Raw genomic sequence first — 25,378 nt, forward strand, 5'->3', positions numbered from 1 at the left:
TCAGAAGGTTCTGAAGTGCACAATAATGGTGGTTATCTCTCTTGGCTCTTTCAGATCCCCTGCAGTCTCTATCCTTTGGGTTCTCTCCTGAGGATTCAGACTGGTCTTTGATAGTGGATGGCTGGCAGTAAGAGAATATATGGCTCTGGTCTCTCTGAAGGGGCCTCCTCTTCCTAGTCAGGCCTTGTTCCCCCTTCTGGATCTACTTTGTGGCCTGATCTGTCATTATTTCTCCACTTGATAAGTCATCTATACTCCCACACTCCGTTCTCCATGCTGCAGATGAAGTTGAGTTTTTATTTTTTAATTCTTTATTAATTTTTGGCTGGGTCTTTGGTCCTGCTTGAGAGCTTTCTCTAGTTGCAGTGCCTAGGGCTTCTTGTTGCGGTGGCTTCTCTTGTGGAGCACAGGCTCTGTGTACCCAGGCTCAATAGCTGTGGCTTATGGGCTCAGTAGTTGTGGCTCACAGGCTTAGTTGCCTGCAGCATGTGGAATCTTCCTGGACCAGGGATTGAACCGGAGTCCCTTGCATTGTCAGGCAGATTCTTAACCACTGGACCACTAGGGAAGTCCGAAGTGGAGTTTAAATGCTAACCTGATGAAGTCACTACCCAGCTTAGTTTCTCTAGGGATGCTAAGTTGGGCCAGGGTGCTTCGTGTGGCACACAGATGATGTGCATATGGTTTTAGTCCTGGGTTCCTCCCCTCCTTGCCTCTCTGTTCCACCTGCATTGTTGTCCTGCAGTTTCTCTACTCAGTCGTGCCCCTCTCAGCTCAGGGTTGGGCTCCCTGCCTGTCTGTCTACAGACTCCTGCTCATCCTTAGCATGCAGTCCAGTCTCGGTCCAGGTGTCATGTACTCAGTCAGGTCTTTCCCTGAGTCTGCAGCTGGGTGAAGCTCCATTTTCACACCTTTCCACAGTACCATACCCTTCTCAGTACATATCCCAGCTGTAGTAAGTTGTCTGTCTTCTCTCTGTGTAATTAGTCTCTGTGTGAGCATAGGGTGTGTCCATCTTCATCGTTGTACCCAGTGCCTGACATGTATTAGACCATCAGTATATTTTTTAACTTACTATTAAAAAAGGATGATAACTATCATTTGAAGGTACTGTGTGGATTACAAATAGTGTCTAGCTCAGTACCTGGCACATAATAGATGCATAAAGGGTACTTACTATTGGTACTAATCAATAATTTAATATTTTATAAGATTATGGAAGGCTAGTTAGAATGTCATTTTATATGAGAAACAGCTTATTATGGTGGAAATAATAGGGCTGTGAAGTCAGAAGCACTTGGCACTTATGAAATATACCCTTGGGAGTCTGACCTCTTTGAAACTCAGTTTATCCATCTGTAATGCCCATGTCATAGTTGACAGTGAGAGTTAAATGACAGACTAGGTTAAGTACACAAGTATGGGTATTAGTTCATAATTGGGTAGATCAAATAAAAAAAATAAATGGTAGAGTTGGTAATTTTTCAGTTTTTTAAAAGTTGATGATGTGAGATAAACTTGTTTTCATTAATAAATAATCTTGATTAATCTAGCATTTATTCACAAATGGCAGACCACCATCTAACTCTATAAACTTTGTTTTCTCTGAATAGAATCTAGCCTTGTATGATTCTGTAGTATGTAACAGTATTCGTTTGATTTCTGGGATTTTTTTGAAATGAAATCAGTATTTATATATATATATATATATAATATGTATATATATATATTTTTTTAGTATTTCCATTTTTAAACACAATATTAGTCTGGCATTCCAAAAGTAGCAGTTGTTTCAAGGGACAATTTTATTTGTGTAATGAATTAGAATTTTTGTATTATGGCCCTGAGACAGGAAGCTGTACAACACTCAGGAAGCTAATTATTAAATCACATATTTGGCTTCTTTTCATAGCTGAAAGAAGATAGTTTGTATTTATAAATAAACAGCACAAAGTATGTGAAGTTGGTAATTCATTCATACCCACATACAGATATGACTGACCATAGTTTCACCAAAAAAGACATAGTCACAGTTACCATTTCATAAAAATCAACACTGTGTAGAATGTGAATATAATGTAAGATTTGTCCTTTGATCCTGGTATTTCATTCAGATTCACATTCTTCATGATTCTGAATTTGGGTTTACAGAAATTGAGTTAGTCACTTCAGAGTTTCTATTCTAGTAAACAGTACTCAGTTTGAGTGTTATGTTTAGATAACCTAGCTTTTAAAGAAACCTTATTTTTATGGAAATTGAAATCAAAACATTTTAAAAATGCTTGCTTTTTAATAAATAGATACAAACAACATCTTCATGTTTTGTTCTTTAGAAGCAGCGTTAAGAGGTCTTCTGGGAGCCTTGACAAGTACCCCGTATTCTCCCACCCAGCATCTAGAGCGAGAGCAGGCTCTTGCTAAACAGTTCGCAGAAATTCTTCATTTTACACTCCGGTTTGATGAACTTAAGGTAGGATTGTCCTGCTGGTCCTCCTTGTTATAGAAGAAAATCATGCGTCTTTCAATGAGTACTAGGAGGAAATGCCTGGAGCCCTTATTAAAATGTGGTGGAATGATGTCTGCTGTTCCTAAGCAAAAGTGGAAAGCTGGATTTAAAAATTATGCAGGCTTTTTGGTGTAGCATAGCAAACAACAAATTGCTCAATATTCAGTTTTCATTTAGCTTCATTTTAAAAAGTATCTCTGAAACAACAATATTGACATCTTCTAATATTTTTCTTTTCTGCTCATCCCCAGTTTTTTTCCCAGCATTCTTCTATTAATATATAAAAATGTTGATTTTTCTTTGTCTCTCCTCCCCCTCTCCTTCTTTCCTTTCTTCACTTGTCGTCTTTCTCATACCCTCCCCTTGCCTGCATCTACTTATTAACATCATTTTTGCTAGGAGTGCATTTAAAGAAAGAAGCATTAAATTCCGTATCAGGAGACCTTAATTCCACGTTAGGCTCTATCATAGTAACAAACGATGAGGCAGGTCCTCTGACTTGCCAGCACCTCATGTAACTTGTTTAGAAAACGGAAGAGCTGGATTCCCAACTCCAGCATTTTATAAACATTACATCATAGACAGCTATTCTTCTTTAGTCATACTTTGAGCACAGATGGTTTGTTTATAAAAATTTTAGTCTGTTTGACGACTGCCCTGTATATTAATTGTAATAACCCACAATGAGTGGGTACACATTCCTTTTTGTTTTTGTCTATTTGGTAATACCATTTTTGGTGAGCAGCCTTTTCATATGTTACCTGAAATTAATGAGAAGAAAGGACAGTGTACTGACTGACTGAAAACCAGTGTGCACAGTGTTCTGTGTCCATCATGAGACAGTTAGCAAATCAGTGCGTAAGCACAGTGTTACATAATTTAAGTGCAGGTCATCATCTTGGATGGTAACGGGTTTAGTTCTTAAAGTGGTATTACAAATTCGATAATGTAAATTAACTAATTACAACTCTAGTAGATACTTTATTTAATTTTTATACTATCCTTTAGTAAATAACTTTTTCTTTTATAAATGTTTTCTTTAGATGACAAATCCTGCCATACAGAATGACTTCAGCTATTACAGAAGAACATTGAGTCGCATGAGGATTAATAATGTTCCAGTAAGTTGAAGCTTGAATTATGGCATAATACTAATAATTCAGATCTCGATTTGTTCAGTTTAGTCTTTTATTCATTCACTTATTCATTCAGATAAAGCTAAAGATAGTAGTAAAGTTAATAATTACAGGCATCCACAGCTGTGGGAAGAAAGAGCAAAATGTAGCAAGCCATATGGTATTCACTTATTTTTCTGCGTGGTTCTTTGTTCCACAGCTACTTCAGTAAAACTGCTTTTTGTCTGTATAACATTGATAGAAAATTTCTCTTTGTTTTCTCGTTTTAACTGCAGAAGAGTTTCATGAGTTAGTGGTTATGAGTTATTCGTCCCCATGTTCTTAGATTGGAAGACTCTTGGGGAGAGGTTGACCCGGGATAGGAATAGCACTAATCCTGGCAGGAAGGGGAGCGGGGTCTTGGACCCCAAGCACGTCTGTGTCTGACACCGCTGTGTGAGAAGATGGCTCTGAGCCTGTTGCTCGGCTAGCATAGCATCTCTTCTGGCTTGTTAGCCTCTCGACGTCTCGTTTTAAGCTGTTTAATACTCTTTTCTCCTAGACATCAAATGCCAACCTTAAGTGTGAGAAAAATACTATCTTTTTCTCTAGATATTTTGTGGACCAATACTGTGCTAATTTGTATGAAAAGCAGAGAAAATTTCTAGGATCATCCCTGGCCTCAAGTAGATAGTTTAATGAAGAAATACTATGTAAGTTTGTGAGGAGTGTTAAGTGGCATAAAAGGTTAAAAAAAAACCTGAAAGGATCATCAGAGACCACCACAATACTGTAAAGCAATTGTCTTCCAGTTTAAAAAGAAAACCAAAGGAGACCATTGAGTAAATATTTTATGAAGTCCTTGCTCTTAAGACAGGCCTGGATCAAAAGAAAGATTTCTTTTAATGAATCATCTGTTACATGTATTTGTTTGGTTTTGCATAAGCCAGTTTATTCTGTGAGGCTGACCTTACTGTCTGTCTTTCTCATACTCACTATGTAAAATAAAGTAAATAAAATGACCCACTTTTCTGTTAGGGCCCTCCTGCCATCATTCAAGACCAAAGGCCCTGAAATCATCTTTGCAGAGCCTTTTGCTCTCAATAATTATAGGTCAGTTCAGTCGCTGTCAAGTGCCATTTTTCTCAGATTCTTCACTGCCCCCCTTCCCATCTCTTAGTACTGCTGTCCCAGTTGAGAGCCTAATTCCCACTGTTTTTGGCAACTGTTCTGTAGCTGCAGAACTTATTTTCTGGCAAATAATCTATCTCTTTCTTTTTGGTACAGTCTGCCATCAATAGTTAACTTTATTTTGAAGATTGGCTTAATTGTTACTCCTTTCTTCTAACGCTAAGTGGCTTCCCATTACCTACAGAAGAAAAATATGACCTGAAGCTAAGATTTAGTCTGACCCCAGCTTTCCCTTCCAGTGTCCTTTCACTGATTGCTGTCCCTTATTACACTGACCTATTTGAATTTACACTTTGCCAAGTCATTTGAAAGCATGCTCTGCCCCCTGACTGGTTGAAATGCCCTGTGTACCTGCTCATCATGTGCCAAAGCCTAGACCTTCCATGCATCCGTTTTAGTTCCTCCCAGTCTTAGTCCTCTACTCATCCCCCACTTTATTCCTCATCTCTTAGCATGTTGCTAAGATAAGCTATGTGGATACTTGCTTGCTCCTAATAGGGTGTGATGTCATAGTCATCTTTCTGTCCTCTGTGGCATTTAGATGGTCTCTTGTATACAGCAGGCAGCCCATTCAAGTTTCATTTAATGGCTTAATATCATTTAAAATATTTTTAAAGAAGTTAATCTTGAAAAAAAATTTCTTTATATTTTAATCTTTTTCTTGTTAAAGGTAATGTAAGTGTGTACATTTGAGGGTCTAGAATGTAAGCATATTTATTATTAATAGATTAGCAAGCACTAGCTAGGCACCTTGCCTAGGTCCGTTTATAATATTATTTTAATAACTTAGGAGCTGATATTAAGTGTCCTTATTTTCCACACAGGCAGAAGGAGAAAATGAAGTAAATAATGAATTGGCAAATCGAATGTCTTTGTTTTATGCTGAGGCAACCCCAATGCTGAAAACCTTAAGTGATGCTACAACGAAGTTTGTATCAGAGGTAGGCATTGCCTAGGAAGTTACGCTTTGTGCATTCCTCTTCAGCCTGTGTCCAGATAGGATGGGCTCGGTGAGTCCACTGCAGACCCTCTAAGCTTGATAGATGCACTGAGTCTGGTCCTCTCCCCTGAGACCCACGTGTACACACCTGCCGCCTATCGGCAGTCACCCTTAGGATGGATAGTCGACACCCCCGTGGTCTGCTGACCACAGTGAGGTCTTGACACTGTACAAGCAGATAACTTAAGAGTTTTCATTGCCAGTTCCTTTCTTTATCTCACCCCTACATCCACTCCATCAGACAAGGCAGTCTTCTTATTAAAGTGTACCCTGAGTCTGAGACTTGACCCTTTACTACCTCGAGCTACCTCTCTGGAGCACCCCACCTCTTCCTACCTGGATTTCTGCATCCATGCTCTGACCCACTGGGCCTGTCTCCTGAGTGTAGCCAAGTAGTCTTCTTAAGACCCAAACCACGTTCCCTTCTTCTCTGCGTAAAAGGTTTCCAGTTTGGGAAGTTAAAGAGGGAGGGGGCACATGTATACCTATGGCAGAGGCCAACAATATTGTGAAACAGTTTTCCTTCAATTAAAAATAAATAGCTTTTGGAGGGGGGAAAGGTCTCCAATCGACTTCTTAGGGCCCTTAGGATCAAATCCACGTGTCGCGTGTCTCTTGGGGCCTCATCTGCATGTCATGGCTGTTCCCGCCCAGCTCTCAAATATAAGGGCTTCTTGAGAGATGGGAGGATCTCAGCTGTCTTGCTCCTAGCTGTGTCCTCAGAGCTTAGAACAGTACCTAGAATCCAGTGCATTTTTTTTTCTAGTGCATTTTTTAAAACAAAATTTAGAGGAGGAATCAGATTTTAAAGTTGATAATTTTTCATGTTATGCTAGGTTTTAAATTTTTCTTAAGTAATAGCTGTTCATCACTCTTTTGTTCTCTGTACACTTTTACAGAATAAAAATTTACCAATAGAAAATACCACAGATTGTCTAAGCACCATGGCTAGTGTGTGCAGAGTCATGCTTGAAACACCGTGAGTATTTGCTGATCTTTTTCACTTTAACAGTCCTGTTGAAATGATTGACAAAGATATGAATATGTTATATTTGGAAGGTGGAATTAAATATATCCCAAGTATGTAATAAACAAAATTAAAATAATTACACAGCTTAATGTAGGTTCTGGTTAAATGTACAAAGTACATTTGGCTTTCAGGTTCATCAGACCAGTTGGATGCTTCAGAATAGGGGTTTTGTGTGCTTTTGAGAGGATAGGGGAAGAACTTGAAAGCTCGTCTGGTTATGCCTTTCAGATATTCTCTTTCCTTTTCAAAGAGCACTTTGCCTTTTTGCTAGAGGGCTAGAAATATTCTTAAACACATATCCCTTCCTCTCAACATCAGTTATTAGTCCTCAGTCTTCTTTGTTGTCCCCAACACTAACCTAAATTCTCTTCTGGGTTTCTCCTCTCTTTCAAACCATTTGTAACATATACCACAGTGTTTTCTGTCTGGATTTTCCTGTCAGCAGGCAGAAAGAATTCTTCCTATGTTTCTAAATAGTATGATTTTATTATATAACTTTAGTTTTGTGGAGCTTTTTATTTTCCAAAACAATATTATATACTCACCTTATTGGAAAATCTTTTGAAGTAAGAGAGCAACTGCTTATCCTCATAGCGTCGTCATCCTCATCTAGGGGAGCAGGGTCCTGGGGAGTGAAGAGGCTTGTGCACGGTGATTGACCTCACACACGTGCTTGGGTGTCTCCACTGTGGTCTGGACTCTTTCTGCTATGCCATACTGCCCTCCTCGTAGACAAAAAGTGCTGTTTCCTTTTTCCCATTTGAGAGAAGACTATGATTGAATTTTAGAATATTAAAAGCCTGCAATACAGTAATATGTATAGATGAAGTTAACGTCTGTAAATGCCAATACTTTCTCTATTAAGCTAGTGGCTTTTCTCATCACATTGAGATGACAGCCTTTCAAAGCACCCATCCCCAAACTTTTACTTTGGGGCTATTTTTAATCTCTCTAAAATTGTCTGATCTCTGCTGAGCAGAAGGGGCAAGATACCAACATGCATATGAGACCAGGATGTATAAGTGATAACTGTTCCGCCCCCTTATTTCTCTGGGAATCTCGTTGCAGAGAAGGTGAGGGTGTAGTCTCAGCGTCCCTTTTATACATCAACAGGATGTAACTGAGCATCAGCCAGCTCTTGAGTCTGTGATGGGCCTCACCCACCTTTGTGTTTCCTACCCTCCAGGGAATACAGAAGCAGATTTACAAATGAAGAGACGGTGTCATTCTGCTTGAGGGTAATGGTGGGCGTCATAATACTCTATGACCACGTGCATCCAGTGGGAGCATTTGCCAAAACTTCAAAAATTGATGTAAGTTGTATTTGTTTTTTATGTAATTCCCAGTAATTTCAAACATAAGTGGAAACCATAGACTTTTATTTAAAGAGCTGGCCGGCTACACTCTGTCTCAAAATTTAGTTTTATAGTTTGTGATAATGGTGTATTTTGGTTTTCTCTTCTCTCATGGTATTTCTTATAGCCCACATACAGGTGGAATAGAATGACTGAAGGTAACTGCACTGTTTTAGAGTATCTCCTTGTGGGGAAGCCTCATTCATAACGTGGTACTTCCACATATTTGGCAATATATGTAAATAAATAATGAAACAAAAAAATCTTTTTATTGTATCCTTTCTTCCTTTGACTGAATGCCATTTTTAAACAAAAGATTTACTTTCAAGTATATATTAAAAGCCAATAGAGGTGCCCCAGTGAAGAAAGCTGAAGACTATATACTGTCCCTCCTCCTCCCAGTCATCGTAATTTGTGGTTGTAGCCTCAGTTTCTCTACTTCGTAATTTCTCCCCTCACTCTCACATCTGGTTCATGAGAATTTTAACCAGTGTTTACTGAGAATTGTCTTTCAGTTACCCTTTGACAGACTCTTGGCATTTCATGTATAGAGAACTGATGATTAATCAGTCTTCTTGTCTTCATCTATCCTATGTAAAAAGAAATCAACATTTTTTGAGTCATTATTGTGTCCCAGGAATTTCAACATTTGCTCTCTCATTTAACTTTGAAAATACTCTTAGGATGTAGGTGTTATTTCCCCTGTATTAATAGAGAAAGAAAGTTTAGGGAAATTTCTTAATGTAATTGCCAGTGAACGGTATGGGGTCACACAGAGTCGGACACGACTGAAGTGACTTAGCAGCAGCAGCAGCAGTGAACGGTACCTGGATTTTGAACCCACGTCTCCATGGCTTTCAAAGCCTGTGGTGTTTCTGCCATGCTATGCTTTCTCACAGGAACCAGGCTCATCTTCCTTGTGGGTCATTTTCATCGAGTTGTTCGCTTTCTGTGAAGCCTGTGACAAGTCTCTGCTGCTATCCCCATCAGTTCCTCATGAGTCCTCCTGGCTTTTGAGGCCCTCTGTGAACTGCCCTGTGCGATTCACCTTAGCCCTCTGCATGTGATGAGCTTTCTTACTTTTTTTATTGGGTTCATCTACCTGGAGGATGCCTCTTTTTCTTACTAGGGTGTCCATTCCATCCTTTAAAAGGCTACTCAACACCTTTTCCAGAAAGTCCTACTTTAGTAAACCCTTAGTTTTCTCATTATGTGTTTGGTATGTTCTGTTCATCTGATTTGGTTTCCAAAAAGTTTTGATTGACAAACTGAAAATGACACTTGGGTAGATTCTTTCCCCCTATTCTAAGAATAATTGTTTTGACATTTCTAGTGTGTAATTTCTCATGAGTGCCATAGGTGTGGAGCTGGTTTAAGTATTAACTGTTTTGAGAATGAATGTTAGATGAAAACTAAATGTTTCCCCTTTTCTGTTTCGTTTTCTACTTAGATGAAAGGCTGTATCAAGGTTCTTAAGGACCAACCTCCTAACAGTGTAGAAGGTCTTCTCAATGCTCTCAGGTGGGTGTGTGCACAGGTACACGTGGACAGGGTGAACATGTTAAGACGTTGTTCCAGTGTGTGAATAACATAAATGTTAGAAATGGGAAGATCTCGTTTTCCTTATTGGTAGTCTTGCTTTCAAATATTGGTCACAGTATTTTTTTATAATGAGGAATGTGTGTGTATGTGTCCCACTGAAAATAGCAGCTTCATTTCTTTGCTGTGGAGTGTGGCTTTCACTTTTCTGCCCACCTCAAAGGAAGGGCTGCTTTTTTGTTTTTTTTTTTAATAAAAAGCAATTGTATAAAACTCAGAAAACAGGAAAATTTTAAGAAGAAAACATAGAAGCCGCACTATTTCGAAATAAACCACTATTAATATTTTGGTATATACCCTTGAAGTTTTTTTTGTTTTTTTGTTTTAAACATTTTGATGCATATTCTTCCAGAGTTTCTTTTTAAAATACTTGTATATAGTCATAGCTTTATATAAAAGTTACCTTTTACAAAGTAATATTATACAAACTGTTTTATAGCTGAACTTTCCCTTAGTATAGTATAATTATATTTCTGTGTTCATACTACAGATCTTCATTACTTTTGTGCAGTTTTTATAATGAAAATAAAGCAGTCTAGTCATTATTTGATGTCTGTCTTCTTGGTTTATACATAGTTGTTTAGTTACTAAACAAGTTGTTTACTTACTTTAGTTACTAAAGCTCCTTCAATCCTGGACTATTTTTAAATGAAAATTTCAACCCATTATAGAGTCTTGACTACAGAGATTTAAGTGATAGTTATCATTTCCCTACTGTAGAAGATGATTTGCTTGTTACTTGATTGTTTTGTGTTTGAACACAAAAACTGTGTGAGTGCAGATGTTTATTCAGTGACTTTTTGAAGTCATAGGCCATTGTAGTGCATTGTAATTCACGTAATAGGATAAACTGATTTCCAATATAGTATTACTTCCTCACATGTTTTGTGAGCGAAACAGACACTTAGTCACGTCTGGTGTGCATCATTAAGCAGAATCTAGGCTGTGTCATTTCAGCAGAGTGGAACCATGAAATTATGTTATTAAGATGATGAAAAATATTCTATAAGCAGTGACTGTCTAAATAAAGATAGTCTGTTCTGGGGGTGGGGGTGGGAAGAAGGCTCAAAAGGGAGGGGAGATATATATATATATATATGTATATGTATAGTTAACTGATTCTCATTGTTGTTTGGAAGAAACCAGCACAACATTGTAAAGCAATTATCCTTCAACTAAAAAATAAATAAAAAGAAGATGTATTCTAAGTGAAAACCTGAATGATTAAGGAACATAATATAACAAAAAAAAAACCCCTTATGTCAAACTGTTTCAACCATAAGCCTATCAGAAACCTTAAGTTCTTTGAATTTTTTACTCTGGAGACTTCTCCATTCTCCACTGATTGTATCAATATTTATGGTATTGTGATTCTTCCAGCTTGATCCCTTTCCGAGTATTCCCCATGTCGCAGTCAGCCTGAGCTCTCTCCCAAGCCCTTTCCTTTCTGATTGGTTCAGTTCAGTTCAGTCGCTCAGTCATGTCTGACTCTTTGCGACCCCATGAATCACAGCACACCAAGCCTCCCTGTCCATCATCAACTCCCGGAGTTCACTCAGACTCACGTCCATCGAGTGGGTGATGCCATCTAGCCATCTCATCCTCTGTCGTCCCCTTTTCTTCCTGCCCCAAATCCCTCCCAGCATCAGAGTCTTTTCCAATGGGTCAACTCTTCACATGAGGTGGCCAGAGTACTGGAGTTTCAGCTTTAGCATCAGTCCTTCCAAAGAAATCCCAGGGCTGATCTCTTTCAGAATGGACTGGTTGGATCTCCTTGCAGTCCAAGGGACTCTCAAGAGTCTTCTCCAACACCACAGTTCAGAAGCATCAGTTCTTCGGCGCTCAGCCTTCTTCATAGTCCAACTCTCACATCCATACATGACCACAGGAAAAACCATAGCCTTGACTAGACGAACCTTTGTTGGCAAAGTAATGTCTGTGCTTTTCAATATGCTATCTAGGTGCGTCATAACTTTCCTTCCAAGGAGTAAGCGTCTTTTAATTTCATGGCTGCAGTCAACCATCTGCAGTGATTTTGGAGCCCAAAAAAATAAAGTCTGACACTGTTTCCACTGTTTCCCCATCTATTTCCTATCAACTGATGGGACCAGATGCCATGATCTTAGTTTTCTGAATGTTGAGTTTTAAGCCAACTTTTTCATTCTCCTCTTTCACCTTCATCAAGAGGCTTTTTAGTTCCTCTTCACTTTCTGCCATAAGGGTGGTATCATCTGCATATCTGAGGTTATTGATATTTCTCCTGGCAATCTTGATTCCAGCTTGTGCTTCTTCCAGCCCAGCATTTCTCATGATGTACTCTGCATATAAGTTAAATAAACAGGGTGACAATATACAGCCTTGATGTACTCCTTTTCCTGTTTGGAACCAATCTGTTGTTCCATGTCCAGTTCTAACTGTTGCTTCCTGACCTGCATACAAATTTCTCAAGAGGCAGGTCAAAATACCAGGTGGTCTGGTATTCCCATCTCTTTCAGGATTTTCCACAGTTTATTGTGATCCACACAGTCAAAGGCTTTGGCTTAGTAAATAAAGCAGAAATAGATGTTTTTCTGGAACTTTCTTGCTTTTTCCATGATCCAGTGGATGTTGGCAATTTGGTCTCTGGTTCCTCTGCCTTTTCTAAAACTAGCTTGAACATCTGGAAGTTTGTGGTTCACGTATTGCTGAAGCCTGGCTTGGAGAATTTTGAGCATTACTTTACTAGTGTTTGAGATGAGTGCAGTTGTGCAGTAGTTTGAGCATTCTTTGGCATTGCCTTTCTTTGGGATTGGAATGAAAATGACCTTTTCCAGTCCTGTGGCCACTGCTGAGTTTTCCAAATTTGCTGGCATATTGAGTGCAGCACTTTCACAGCATCATCTTTCAGGATTTGGAATAGCTCAACTGGAATTCCATCACCTCCACTAGCTTTGTTCGTAGTGATGCTTTCTAAGGCTCACTTGACTTCACATTCCAGGATGTCTGGCTCTAGGTAAGTGATCACATCATTGTGATTATCTGGGTCTTGAAGATCTTTTTTGTACAGTTCTTCTGTGTATTCTTGCCACCTCTTCTTAATATCTTCTGCTTCTGTTAGATTCATACCATTTCTGTCCTTTATCGAGCCCATCTTTGCATGAAATGTTCCCTTGGTATCTCTAATTTTCTTGAAGAGATCTCTAGTCTTTCCCATTCTGTTGTTTTCCGGCTTTCTTATCTCTTCTTGCTATTCTTTGGAACTCTGCATTCAGATGCTTATATCTTTCCTTTTCTCCTTTGCTTTTCCCTTCTCTTCTTTTCACAGCTATTTGTAAGGCCTCCCCAGACAGCCATTTTGCTTTTTTGCATTTCTTTTCCATGGGGATGGTCTTGATCCCTGTCTCCTGTACAACGTCACGAACCTCAGTCCATAGTTCGTCAGGCACTCTATCTATCAGATCTAGTCCCTTAAATCTATTTCTCACTTCCACTGTATAATCATAAGGGATTTGATTTAGGTCATACCTGAATGGTCTAGTGGTTTTCCCTACTTTCTTCAGTTTCAGTCTGAATTTGACAATAAGAAGTTCATGGTCTGAGCCACAGGCAGCTCCTGGTCTTGTTTTTATTGACTGTATAGAGTTTCTCCATCTTTGGAGAAGAATATAATCAGTCAGATTTTGGTGTTGACCATCTGGTGATGTCCATGTGTAGAGTCTTCTCTTGTGTTGTTGGAAGAGGGTGTTTGCTATGACCAGTGCATTTTCTTGGCAAAACTTTATTAGTCTTTGCCCTGCTTCATTCTGTATTCCAAGGCCAAATTTGCCTGTTACTCCAGGTGTTTCTTGACTTCCTACTTTTGCATTCCAGTCCCCTATAATGAAAAGGACATCTTTTTTGGGTGTTAGTTCTAAAAGGTCTTGTAGGTCTTCATAGAACCGTTCAACTTCAGCTTCTTCAGTGTTACTGGTTGGGGCATAGACTTGGATTACTGTGATACTGAATAGTTTGCCTTGGAAACAAACAGAGATCATTCTGTCCTTTCTGAGATTGCATCCAAGTACTGCATTTCGAGCTCTTTTATTGACCATGGTGACTATTCCATTTCTTTTGAGGGATTCCTGCCCACAGTAGTAGATATAATGGTCACCTGAGTTAAATTCACCCATTCCAGTCCATTTTAGTTTGTTGATTCCTAGAATGTCGACGTTTACTCTTGCCATCTCTTGTTTGACCACTTCCAATTTGCTTTGATTCATGAACCTGACATTCCAGGTTCCTATGCAGTATTGCTCTTTATAGCATCGGACCTTGTTACCAGTCACATCCACAGCTGGGTATTGTTTTTGCTTTGGCTCCATCCCTTCATTCTTTCTGGAGTTATTTCTCCACTGATCTCCAGTAGCATATTGGGCACCTACTGACCTGGGGAGTTCCTCTTTCAGTATCCTATCATTTTGCCTTTTCATACTGTTCATGGGGTTCTCAAGGCAAGAATACTGAAGTGGTTTGCCATTCCCTTCTCTAGTGGACCACATTCTGTCAGATCTCTCCCCATGACCAGCCCGTCTTGGGTGGCCCCACGGGCATGGCTTAGTTTCATTGAGTTAGACAAGGCTGTGGTCCTAGTGTGATTAGATTGACTAGTTTTCTGTGAGTATGGTTTCAGTGTGTCTGCCCTCCATGTCCTCTTGCAACACCTACCATCTTACTTGGGTTTCTCTTACCTTGGACTTGGGGTATCTCTTGACGGCTGCTCCAGCAAAGCGCAGCTGCTGCTTCTTACCTTGGACGAGGGGTATCTCCTCACCACTGCGCCTCCTGACCTTGAACGTGTGATAGCTCCTCTAGGCCCTCCTACACCCATGCAGCCGTCGGTCCTTGGACGTGGGGTTGCTCCTCCCGGCCTCCACCCCTGGCCTCGGACGCAGGGTAGCTCCTCTTGGCCACCGCCCCTGACCTTGGACGTGGGGTAGCTCCTTTCGGCCGTTCCTGCGCCGTTGCAGCCTGGCCCTCTCAGCCGCTTGCCCCTGACCTCGGACGTGGGGTAACTCCTCTTGGCCGCCTCCTCTCGGGCATGGGGTCCTCCCGGCTTCTGCCCCTGACCTCTGAAGAGGGGCAGCTGCCCGCGGTAAATGATTGGTTAGGCTCTTCCAAAGCCAGCAAGTGACGGGAACTCTTTTTTCCTTAAAGTAAGAAATAATAGAGGTCTAGGAAGTTTTAGTGTAACATTTATTTACCCTGAAGGGACTGTGCTTCCAACAGTAATGTAAAATGCAGAGTTCACTTCTGTTTTTCACAGTGTATAAGTAATTTGGTGTGGGACAGAGGAGGGCCATGGTAGTGAGTATAAAGCTGTTGACGTCCACCATAAACAGGCTGTGTTTGAGACAAAGGAGGAGAAGACTCACTGTCTGCCAGGTGAGGCAAGAGCCACCTGGCAGCTGTAGGTTTCCTTTTAAATAATATGATAGAAGTCAGAAAATAAAAGTTCGCTGCAGAGAATAACTTCTGAGCTGTTCTTCCTCAGAGTGAAACACATATTCTGTGTCCGGTTGTTATTTCCCCCCCTGGGAGGTTTTGTGAGGTTAATCAGTATACCTGTTGCGATGTAGTAGTGGTTATAATAGTAACAGTTTTATATCACGGTACGTTTACCATGCAGTTTCATGTCTGGGGCTTTATTGCCTCTTAACCACAGCTCAGTGATGTAGCTGGTGGGTATCGGCCAGTGGGGGTGTCTCCATCCTGCAGTAGGTACCTGAAGCTCTTGAGAGACTTAAAGGTGATACAACTAATAAATGTTGGAGTCTATTTTCAGATTCAGGGTTTTATTCTTAAAATTCCATATACTTGATATTGCATTATCAAGCCGTAGGTTTACTCTGAGATTAATCATTGTGCTCTGGAATCATCTGGATGGAAAGGAAATGCAGATTCCCAGGTTACCACCTCCAGAGAGTCTAGTCTCTTCGTTAGGTCTGGGGTGGGGGGGCAGGCACCTCATTTTATAAATAAGCACCCTCTGTGTTGTAGATATTGTTGGTACTTTGAGAAACACTGCTTAAACTAAACCAACCTAGCTCTTAACATGCTTTACTCAGAGCAGAGAAGATACTGTTAAGAAAGCATTTTGGAATCCCCAAAGTGCTGTGCAAGTGTTGTTATTTTGGTCTCTACAAAATAGAACACATTTTTGCTGCATTATTTTCTTTTTTAAGTGAATAGCTTATTTATTACAGATGCTCACTCCATCCTTTTCCTCGGAGTCAAGTTTTAAATAATATAGTTGCATATATATATATAGTTGCTTGTTTTGAATACTTTTCTATAGTAATGATGTAGTTCCCTCTGACTGACACTATGCAATGAGGAGAAAGCAATGAGCCATGTCTGTATTTTACAAATGGAGAAATGGAACCAAGTTTCTTTGATCATAAGAGAAAGAGAAACAAAACTAGAGCTGGGAGTCAGGTTCAGTGCTAGATGATTACCTTCTTTATTAATTTATTAAGTTTATTCTTAAATAGTATTAGTTTTCTTCAGTAGAAAAATCATATGCTCTTAGAAAAGGACTTTTGTGTTTATGTGTAAAGTGAAATAATGCCATTCATCTTCACATATATGTTATGTTATTTTCACTTCTTTAGATGCTGTTGGCCTTTTCTTGATGAAAATGTGAGGGTGAACTGTCTTAAATACAAAGGAGAACAGGAGTTTGCAAACTGTTTTTGTAAAGGACCAGAGAATAAGCAAATATTTTAGGCTTCATAGGCCCTCTGGCATCTGTCACAGCTATTCACCTCTGCCCTTGTAGCAGGAAGGTGACCATAGACGATACTTAAGTGGGTCAGCATGGCTCTGTTCCAGTAAAATGTTATAAGCACTGAGATTTGAATTTGATGGAATTTCCACATTACCATGAAATACTATTTTTTTTTTTTTTTACTTTTTCTCTCAACCATTTAAAAATGTAAAAATATGCTTAGCTCACAGGCCATACAGAAGTAGATGGTAGGTTGGATTTGATCCATGGGTATAATTTGCCAGCCTTTGATATTGGACAGCTATTTTCCTTTGAGAGGAAAGTTATAGATAATTGTGTACTGTAGAATCTCACCAAACCTTTTCAATGAGGTAGTTAGTTCCAAATGAGTAAAACAGGCATTCTGTTTGAAGGTAGGAGGAGCATCAGCCAGCAGGGGCTGAACAGGGCTAGAGCTGGACTGAAAGGCATTCTCGCACAAGGCAAGCTCTCCTGGCCCGTTGTTTCTCTTCCCGTAATTACAGAACCCGATGCAGGTTATGTTTGTGTTTTTAACCCCCTAAAATGGATGTTTTTCCCCTCGTAGGTACACAACAAAACATTTGAATGATGAGACTACCTCCAAGCAGATTAAATCCATGCTGCAATAACAGTTCTGGAAAAGCACCTGCTGTAGACAGAAGACAGTATTCTGCAGTGACTGAGAATGCACAGTTTTTAGTGATTGCAATTACTATCTCATTTACTCTTGCTTTTTATTTCTTTCCTCTGTTCCTCTCTCTCTTTTTTAATCATGTTCTTGATCTTAAGACTTCTTTTCTGTGCCAAAATCAGTAAAGTTATACTCTGAAGGGATATTGTCCTTTCAAACAGGCCATCTAAGGCAGCTAATTATGCATTGCATTGGGGTCTCTACTGAGAAAAATTCTGTGACTTGAACTAAATATTTTTAAATGTGGATTTTTTTTGAAAACTAATATTTAATATTGCTTCTCCTGCATGGCAAAACTGCCTATTCTGCTATTTAAAAACCCTCAATGACTTTATTTTCTACTGCCGCTTTTTTCATGTGCAGCCAAAATAAAAATGTTTAAATTAACTGTGTTGTACAAATGGTACCCAACACACACTTTTTTTAAATTAGTAAGACTTTTGTTTAAAGTTTTAAGTTTGCATTTTGACTTTTTTTGTAAGGATGTATGTTGTGTGTTTAACCTTTATTAACTAACGTTAAAAAACTGTGATGTGTGCGTAGAATATTACGTATGCATGTTCATGTTTAAAGAATGGCTGTTGATGATAAAATAAAAATCAGCTTTCATTTTTCTAAGTGTGGTGTGGTTTACTGATGTTTTGATTCTAGGTCTCTAGAGCTTTCCCTATGTGTATTTTTTGGAATGTATGTGTACAGTACATTTTTTCCCTTTTAGGGGAGAGCTGGGTATTTTTTTATTACTGTAATTGCTTTTAAAATCTTGCTGAGTACAACAAGACTAGTGGTGGTGGTGGTTTAGCCACCAAGTCCTTTTCTGATTCTGTGACCCTTTGGACCATGGCCTACCAGGCTTCTCTGTCCATGGGTTTCTCCAGGCAAGAATACTGGAGTGGGTAGCTATTTCCTTCTCCAGGGGATCTTCCTGACCCAGGGATCAAACCCTGCATTGCAGGCAGATTCTTTACCAAAAGATAAGACCTACTAATCTTGTCACACTTGACTTTTATCCTTGATGTATGCTTGCATGGATGTAGCAACAGAAGGGAAACTATACTTTTGCTTGAAGGGCAGTTCTCAGGAGCTGGAAGGTAGCAACTTGAAATAGTATGTGGAGGGAAGAACGGTCCTGAATACTGGGAGGAGAGAGAGGATACGACGGACTTCCCAGGAGAAACTGAAGGCCGCAGTGTCGCTAGTGGTAGGAAACTTCATGTGATTATTACTTTAAGACCATAAATCTTAACCATAAAGTGTGCTAATGGCGAGAAGCTGCTTAAAGTTTGTCTCGTCCACCCATGCTGGGTTAAGGGTTAGGGTTATCTGGGAGAAAATCCCAGAGAATTCATCAATGTCTCTGGCTCACTAGTACCAGATGACCATGCCCACAGCCTGTCGTGATAGAATCCCGGCTCACCTCTCCGCCACCCACAGCCTGCTCCCAGCCAGGCTCAACTGCGTGCTGCTCAGATTGTTCCACTCAGTGTCACACTTGCGCCCCACTGGTCCCTGAGCCTGTCATCCCCTTCCTCCCTCACGTTCGTCTGAGGAATAGCAGCTCTTGTCTTTGGAGGATCAGCTTGTGTCATCTCCTTGACAAAGCCTTGGGGATAACATGAGCCACCTTCCAATAAAGAGGATGTAAGGTTAAATAGTCCCCCTTCCCCGAAGGTAAGTCCACCTGGAACCTAGAGATGCCCCGTCATTTGGAAAAAAGTATTTGCAGCTGACATTAAGTCAAGGATCTGGAGTTAAGACCTTCCTGGATTACATGGGGTCCTAAACCCAGTATAAGAGGAAAAAGGGGAACTGGGCATGGCAAAGTCCATGTGAAGATGGAGGCGTGAGTAGAGGGAGCCGTGTGTCTGCAAACTGAGGGCCCAGAGTTGCCGTCAGTACTGGAAGCTGGGGAACTTTCTCCCAGAGAGCCTCGCCAAAGAAACCAGCCCTGCTGACTCCTTGGCTTCAGAATTCCGACCTCCAGGACTGGGAGAGAATAAACTTGGCTTGTTTTAAACCATGCAGTTGAGGCTAGTTAGTCATGGCAGCCCTAAGACTCTCACGCAAGTGTCGCATCCAACACTGCTGCCGTCCCACTGGACCACTTTCCTCATCACATGAAAAGAGCCTCGTCTGATGTCCCTTCAGCATCCCAAGGATTTTTCCCAGTACCTGGATCTAAGGAGGTGCCAAGTGTGAGTTCTTGAATGGATATAAATTAAAAATCATGTGGCGGAAATAACAGTAGTAACTGCTGTGGCCTTTGCAGTTGATGTAGTTTGTCGTCTCTGCATCAGAGAACAAGTGGAAGTTTCTCTGAACCTCCGACCAGGCCTCAGCAAACTCCTCTACGAGCCAGTCCTGCCATCTATTTCTGTACAGCCTTTGAACTAAGAATAGTTTTTACATGTCTAAAAGTTTGGCAGAAGTCAAAACTATATTTTGTGGCATGTGTAAAATACATGACATTCAAATTCCAGTGTCCATAAATGTTCCTGGAACACAGCCTCACTCATTTGTTTACATGTTACTTTTCGCTGCTTTTGCATTACAACAGCAGAATGGAATTCTTGTGACAGGCCATATGGCCCTCAGAAAGTTGACCAATCTCTAGTTCCAAGAACAGGTGTCTTTGAGAACGTCAAAGAAGTTGAGGTTGGAACCACGGAACAGCTTCCGTGTGTTGGAAGATCGGTGCTACATCGTGTTATAAGGAGCCATCTCTGCTTCCAGAAAGTAGGTTTAGTTTGGTTTAGTATTTACTGTTCAGGTAGTAAGAAGGTCCGCTGAGTCTGATCTCTGTTCATGCCTATCCTCAGAATGAAGGGACTGGCCGTGGGCTCATCAGGAAAGAGGACCAGGATTTTATAATAAGCAGGTCTGCCCGGTGTGCTGGAGGGAGGGGTGACTCCGCTCTGTGCAGGTGAATCTCCTATCACTCTAAGCCTTTTACCCCCTCAACCTCTAAAACACAGCCCGGTCCGTATTCCTTTACTCATCCGGTACCCCGGCCCCAGTGCCTCTTCCTTCACGGGGTAGTGTTGCTTCGTGTTTTATACCAGTGACACCCCTTGTGATGTGTTCTTCATCCTGTTTCTGCAGCCCCCAACCTATATCTGGATGGGCAGAACTTTGCACTCGCCTGTTTTCCCACTTTAGAGATTTGGATTAAGAAGCATGCTGGACTATTTAAGATTGCTCCAAGTATTTTAGACTTAAGGCATTTGTGCTCAAACCCAGGTCTTTGAAGTTGAAATGCCATATTGATTCCATGTGAGATGGCAGTAATTGCTGCTCCATAAATTCTTACAAAATTAGCCCTTATTTCACGTATTTCACAGTCTTTACATGGTGATCCTAGAAGACGGCGGTGGGAAGGTCTGTAGATTAAAACTCAGATAACCTTACCCACATTGCTGCTTTGGAACTCTATCTTCCTAGTTAGTAAAATGATAATGGAGACAGCATCTCTAACGTTTGATTTCATGTCACACAGTACATGTCTTATCTATACTGTCTGCCAAATGCTGTATTCATGTGAACAGTTAAAACGCAGACTTCCGAGGCGGTGGAGCTGTGTTCAAAACTCGTAACTTTGGGTGAGTCTCGTGTGTCCGCATTTATGAAATGGAATACTTGAAATACCTGCCCCTCTACCGTGGCCCTGGGGGCTGTGCTGGCTGGTGCTGAACTGTCCGTGTGTGCCAGGAGAGCTGCCGGCCAGGCTCGTTATAAACATCATGATGTTTGTGCTGCTGCCGCCGCCAAGTCACTTCAGTCGTGTCCGACTCTGTGCGACCCCAGAGACAGCAGCCCACCAGGCTCCCCCGTCCCTGGGATTTTCCAGGCAAGAACACTGGAGTGGGGTGTCATTGCAGGTTTGTATTGTAGTCTATTTCAGGCGTCGTGTCCATGAACGTGTATGGTTCTCCACTTACCCCAGAGTTGTCCCCAGCACCAGTTCTGACTACTTTCTTCAGTCCAGGAGGGTATTATTGGGCAAAGATGCCCAATTTTAATGATCTTTAGAGATCCTATAACTTATTAATAGTAACTTAGAGTTGGAGTATGAAGAAAGCTGAGTGCCGAAGAATTGATGCTTTTGAACTGTGGTGTTGGAGAAGACTCTTGAGAGTCCCTTGGACTGCAAGGAGATCCAATCAGTCCATCCTAAAGGAGACCAGTCCTGGGTGTTCTTTGGAAGGACCAATGCTAAAGCTGAAACTCCAATACTTTGGCCACCTCATACGAAGGGTTGACTCATTGGAAAAGACCCTGATGCTGGGAGGGATTGAGGGCAGGAGGAGAAGGGGATGACAGAGGATGAGATGGCTGGATGGCATCACGACTCAATGGACGTGAGTCTGAGTGAACTCCGGGAATCGATGATGGACAGGGAGGCCTGGCGTGCTGCAACTCATGGGGTCGCAAAGAGTCAGACACGACTGAGCGACTGAACTGAACTGAACTGTGGTGCTGTGTGCTGTTGATAAATCGCTTCAGTCGTGTCCAACTCTGTGCAACCCTATGGACTGCAGCCAGCCAGGCTCCTCTGTCCATGGAATTCTCCAGGCAGGATTACTTGAGTGGGTTGCCATTTCCTCCTCCAGGGCATCTTCTAGATGCAAGGATTTAACCCACATCTCTTAGGTCTCCTGCACGGCAGTCAGGTTCTTTAGCACTAGCATCACCTGGGAAGCCAGAACTTTGTGTGTGTGTGTGTGTGTGTGTGCTTAGTCACTCAGTCGTGTCCCAGTCTTGGGACACCATAGACTGGAACCTGCCAGGATTTCTGTCTGTGGGATTCTCCCAGCAAGAATACTGAAACTAACTGTGAGGTAGTGCCATTTCTCTAACTGGGCAGGTGATTAACCGCCTATTTGAAACCAAAACTAGCAGCGTAATTATTTTCAACAGCGCTCTGGTCTAGTGGTAATTCCAGCAGTGCTCACAGCACATTCTGGTGTCAGAAACTTTAGTACCTGTTCACAGCCCACCTAGACAGTGCCCTGGGACGGAAGATGGGTACCGAGTGGGGCTTTCGTGGAGGAGAGCAGCAGTTTTCTGGGTGTAAGAAGAGGGTGTATGGGGAGCAGAGGCAGCTAGCGGGGAGGGCAGAGCTGTAGAGGTCACCGGAAGACTGGCTTTCGGTCTACTCATCAGCAGGCTCAGAGCGAAGGAGTGACTGGATCTGATGTATTTGATAAGGTTCACTCCAACTGCTGTGCCAGGAACAGAATGAGGTGAGCAGGGACAGAGACAGGGAGGCTGGGTGAGCCATTGCAGTAACCGAGGCAGAAATGATGGCGGGTCATTGAGTGGACGCGGTGAGCAGGGACCAGAGCCCCCAGGGACCCCCACAGACTGGATGTGGATGTGTGAGAGGAGTCCAGGGCCATCCTGTCCTGGGGCCTGGGCACCTGGGAGGAAGGGGCTGGGGGCAGGTGCCGGGAGCATGCCTGGAAGAGTGAGGGATGGTTTCTAGGTCCCGGAAGCACCGGTTCCTTGCTCCAGGCAGGGCTTCTGCCCCGAGCACCTGGCATTCATTGGTCTGGTTGGCGGGGTCAGGGGGGGTCCTCCAGGGAGCATTTGGCCGTGAGAGGCTGGGAGGAGGGGTAGGGCTGTGGAGGGTGGACCGCAGGACGGTCTGTGTAGGGGAGAGTCTCCACTCTGCAAGTTTGATCCCTTTCTGCCCCTCTCTTGCTTTACGACTTCCCTGGGCCCCACTTTCCCCATCTGTAAAAGTCAATCTCTGTGGTCCCACCTCAGACCTGGAGTAGCTGTTGACACAACACTGGCTTCTGGGGTCCTGAGAGGGCAGAGCTGCTCCCAGGGCTCAAAGGCCAGCGAAGTGCCTGTGCTCAGACCCCCGGGGCTGCTGGGCAGCTCACCTGTCCTAGCTCTGTGGCCGGCCCCAAGCTAACAGCTCCTGGAGCCCGACTTAGCTGCTGAAAGGAGAGTTCAGACAAGAATCATCCTGTGAGGGCCAGTGGGTGGGCTTGCTAGCTCTCCTCCAAAGGGAGGAAACCACCGTATGTAAGCTTGCTATTCAAGGGGTGCAAACATGAGAAGACATGTTCAGAGAGGTGAAGAAACTTGCCTGAGGTCACACAGCTACTGACAGGGCCAATTTTCAGTCAAAGTCTACGGGCCTCAGAGCCCTTGTTCAACATATTATTTTCCTCCAACTTTGATGACAGAATCCTCACTTTCTACAATAGAACCAGTTTGATTTAATTAGTACAGTGTTGGTTCATTTATGACCACCTTTCATTTGAGGCAAAAGCTGCTTTTCAAGAAAGTGTAACTTAAAGACATATAATTATGGAAGAATATTATGTGCTCACCAGACCACAAGAGAGAAGGCTTTTGTTGCCACTGGGCATCCATTCCCTCCCCTGCAAAAGGGAAGACTTGCTGGAAGAGAGGACTGGCCAGTTTGTGTGATGAAGTTCAGAGAGGGAAAGGAAGGATTTTCATGAAGATCATGTATATGGACTCATTTAATGTCCTTTAAGACACACATGGGAGAAAGCAATGGCACCCCACTCCAGTACTCTTGCCTGGAGAATCCCAGGGATGGGGGAGCCCAGTGGGCTGCCGTCTATGGGGTCCCACAGAGTCGGACACGACTGAAGTGACTTAGCAGCAGCAGCAAGACACACGTGAGTTAAACATTAATCCCTTTAAAATTACTTGTGGCTCATTAACTTATTAAAATGTGGGCCTCTCTGACCCCACAGAGCAACAGTGCAAAACAAGATATTTGATGGGCTGGACAATTCTGGCAATGCAGAGTGGAAAGAGTGTGTGTTCTTGTTTTCCCCACAAGGAGGAGCCCCTGTCCACACTCCCCAGACAGAACTGAGGACGCTCAAATGTGGTGAAAGCGTGACATTGGTGCACTGGTTCCAGAGGAGGGCCTCCTAGGGATTGGCATGAGGTCTGTGAAGATCCTCTTGCCCGAAACCTCACTTCTCAGGTTACAGAGACTGTTTAATGGCACGCAGTATACTACATGTTAAGTAAGTGTATAAAACTAAGTTACTGCAAGATAATTTATACGAGTGATGGGAAAAATACCGAAAGGAATGACATCAGAATGTCAATATTGGTTATTTCTGAGAAGTGGAATTAAGGAGATTAAAATGTTCTTCATTCCTTTCTGAAACTTTTTTTTTTACAGTGACCACTGTTTTGATTGTCAGACAAGTTTCGTCGGTAGAAGAGAATATATAAAGTGCTCCTGCTGAGTGATCGCTCTGCCTCTGAGCGCTTACTCGTTTCCGTCTGGGTGGGCTCTGCTAGGAAGAGCTCGGAGCTGGGAGTGGGGAGACCTGGTCCTGGCCTCAGGCTCTTCTTCTGCTCCCCGTGAATGGCCTGACACACACATGTGCACACCCACACTGCCCACTGTGCACACAAACATAGCCCTTAGCCTGCACCCCGGTCTATAGTGATATCCCTCAACAGTGCCGCTGGGTGACAACAGAGCAGTTTGACCCACCACTCTCATTTTACAGGTGGGGAAACTGAGGCTGAAGGAGAGTGGCAGAGTGCTGAAATGAAGGGGAGGCTGGCCAAGTTCTCTGTTAACCTGGAGAGAGGTTGGGCAACTTTTTCCTCAACAGCCATCCCATTCTTAACAACATGGCATAGTAATAGCCAACACACAGGCACTGTGCTGAACACTTTATTTACAACTTTTAAAATTTTCACTACAATCCTATGAGCTAGGAATTCTGATCACCCCATTTTATGGGGGGTGGTGATTTTACAGGAGAAAGAAGCACAAAGAGGGCAGGATATGCCCAGATCTACCCAACTGTTGGTGATGGGGAGGGTGTTCTGGTACCAGCCTCTACAGGCCCTCCTGGAAGAATCCTGATCCAAGGTAGGACTCTAGCCTAACTGGGGCCCCCGCTGCCCCAGACCTGGATGGGCGACTGAGGTCTGGGGGCCAGTCCTGAGAAGGAGAGAGGAGTGTGACCTGAGCTGGGCGGAGCCCCACCGTCACCTGGGGCCACCTGCGTGGAGGCTCTGGGCCAGCCGCTCCCTGGAGTCAAGGCAGTGGGGCCCCTTGGGGAGCATGGGGCACCCTCCTCAGGCATCAGTCTGGAGGGCC

The 25,378-nt window shown here is 42.4% G+C and overlaps 1 protein-coding gene across 10 annotated transcripts in view; it reads left to right on the top strand.

The window, feature by feature from the left end:
• FAM49B (family with sequence similarity 49 member B) overlaps positions 1-17,871 on the top strand; it is a 148,447-nt gene extending 130,576 nt beyond the window's left edge. For 7 of the 10 annotated variants that reach the window (XM_027560834.1, XM_027560835.1, XM_027560842.1 and 4 more), the window contains 7 exons: positions 2,334-2,470; positions 3,550-3,627; positions 5,637-5,753; positions 6,712-6,791; positions 8,029-8,155; positions 9,648-9,718; positions 17,128-17,640. In XM_027560834.1, the coding sequence (XP_027416635.1) occupies positions 2,334-2,470; positions 3,550-3,627; positions 5,637-5,753; positions 6,712-6,791; positions 8,029-8,155; positions 9,648-9,718; positions 17,128-17,191 (674 nt within the window). In that variant the 3' untranslated portion in view covers positions 17,192-17,640. Of the gene's footprint in view, positions 1-2,333; positions 2,471-3,549; positions 3,628-5,636; positions 5,754-6,711; positions 6,792-8,028; positions 8,156-9,647; positions 9,719-17,127 lie in introns of all 10 variants that reach the window. The other 3 variants (XM_027560837.1, XM_027560833.1, XM_027560839.1) reach the window with 2 other exon arrangements.
• The last annotated feature ends 7,507 nt before the right edge of the window (positions 17,872-25,378 follow it).

This window comes from Bos indicus x Bos taurus, chromosome 14, assembly GCF_003369695.1.
Source record: "Bos indicus x Bos taurus breed Angus x Brahman F1 hybrid chromosome 14, Bos_hybrid_MaternalHap_v2.0, whole genome shotgun sequence".
Classification (NCBI taxonomy): domain Eukaryota; kingdom Metazoa; phylum Chordata; class Mammalia; order Artiodactyla; family Bovidae; genus Bos; species Bos indicus x Bos taurus.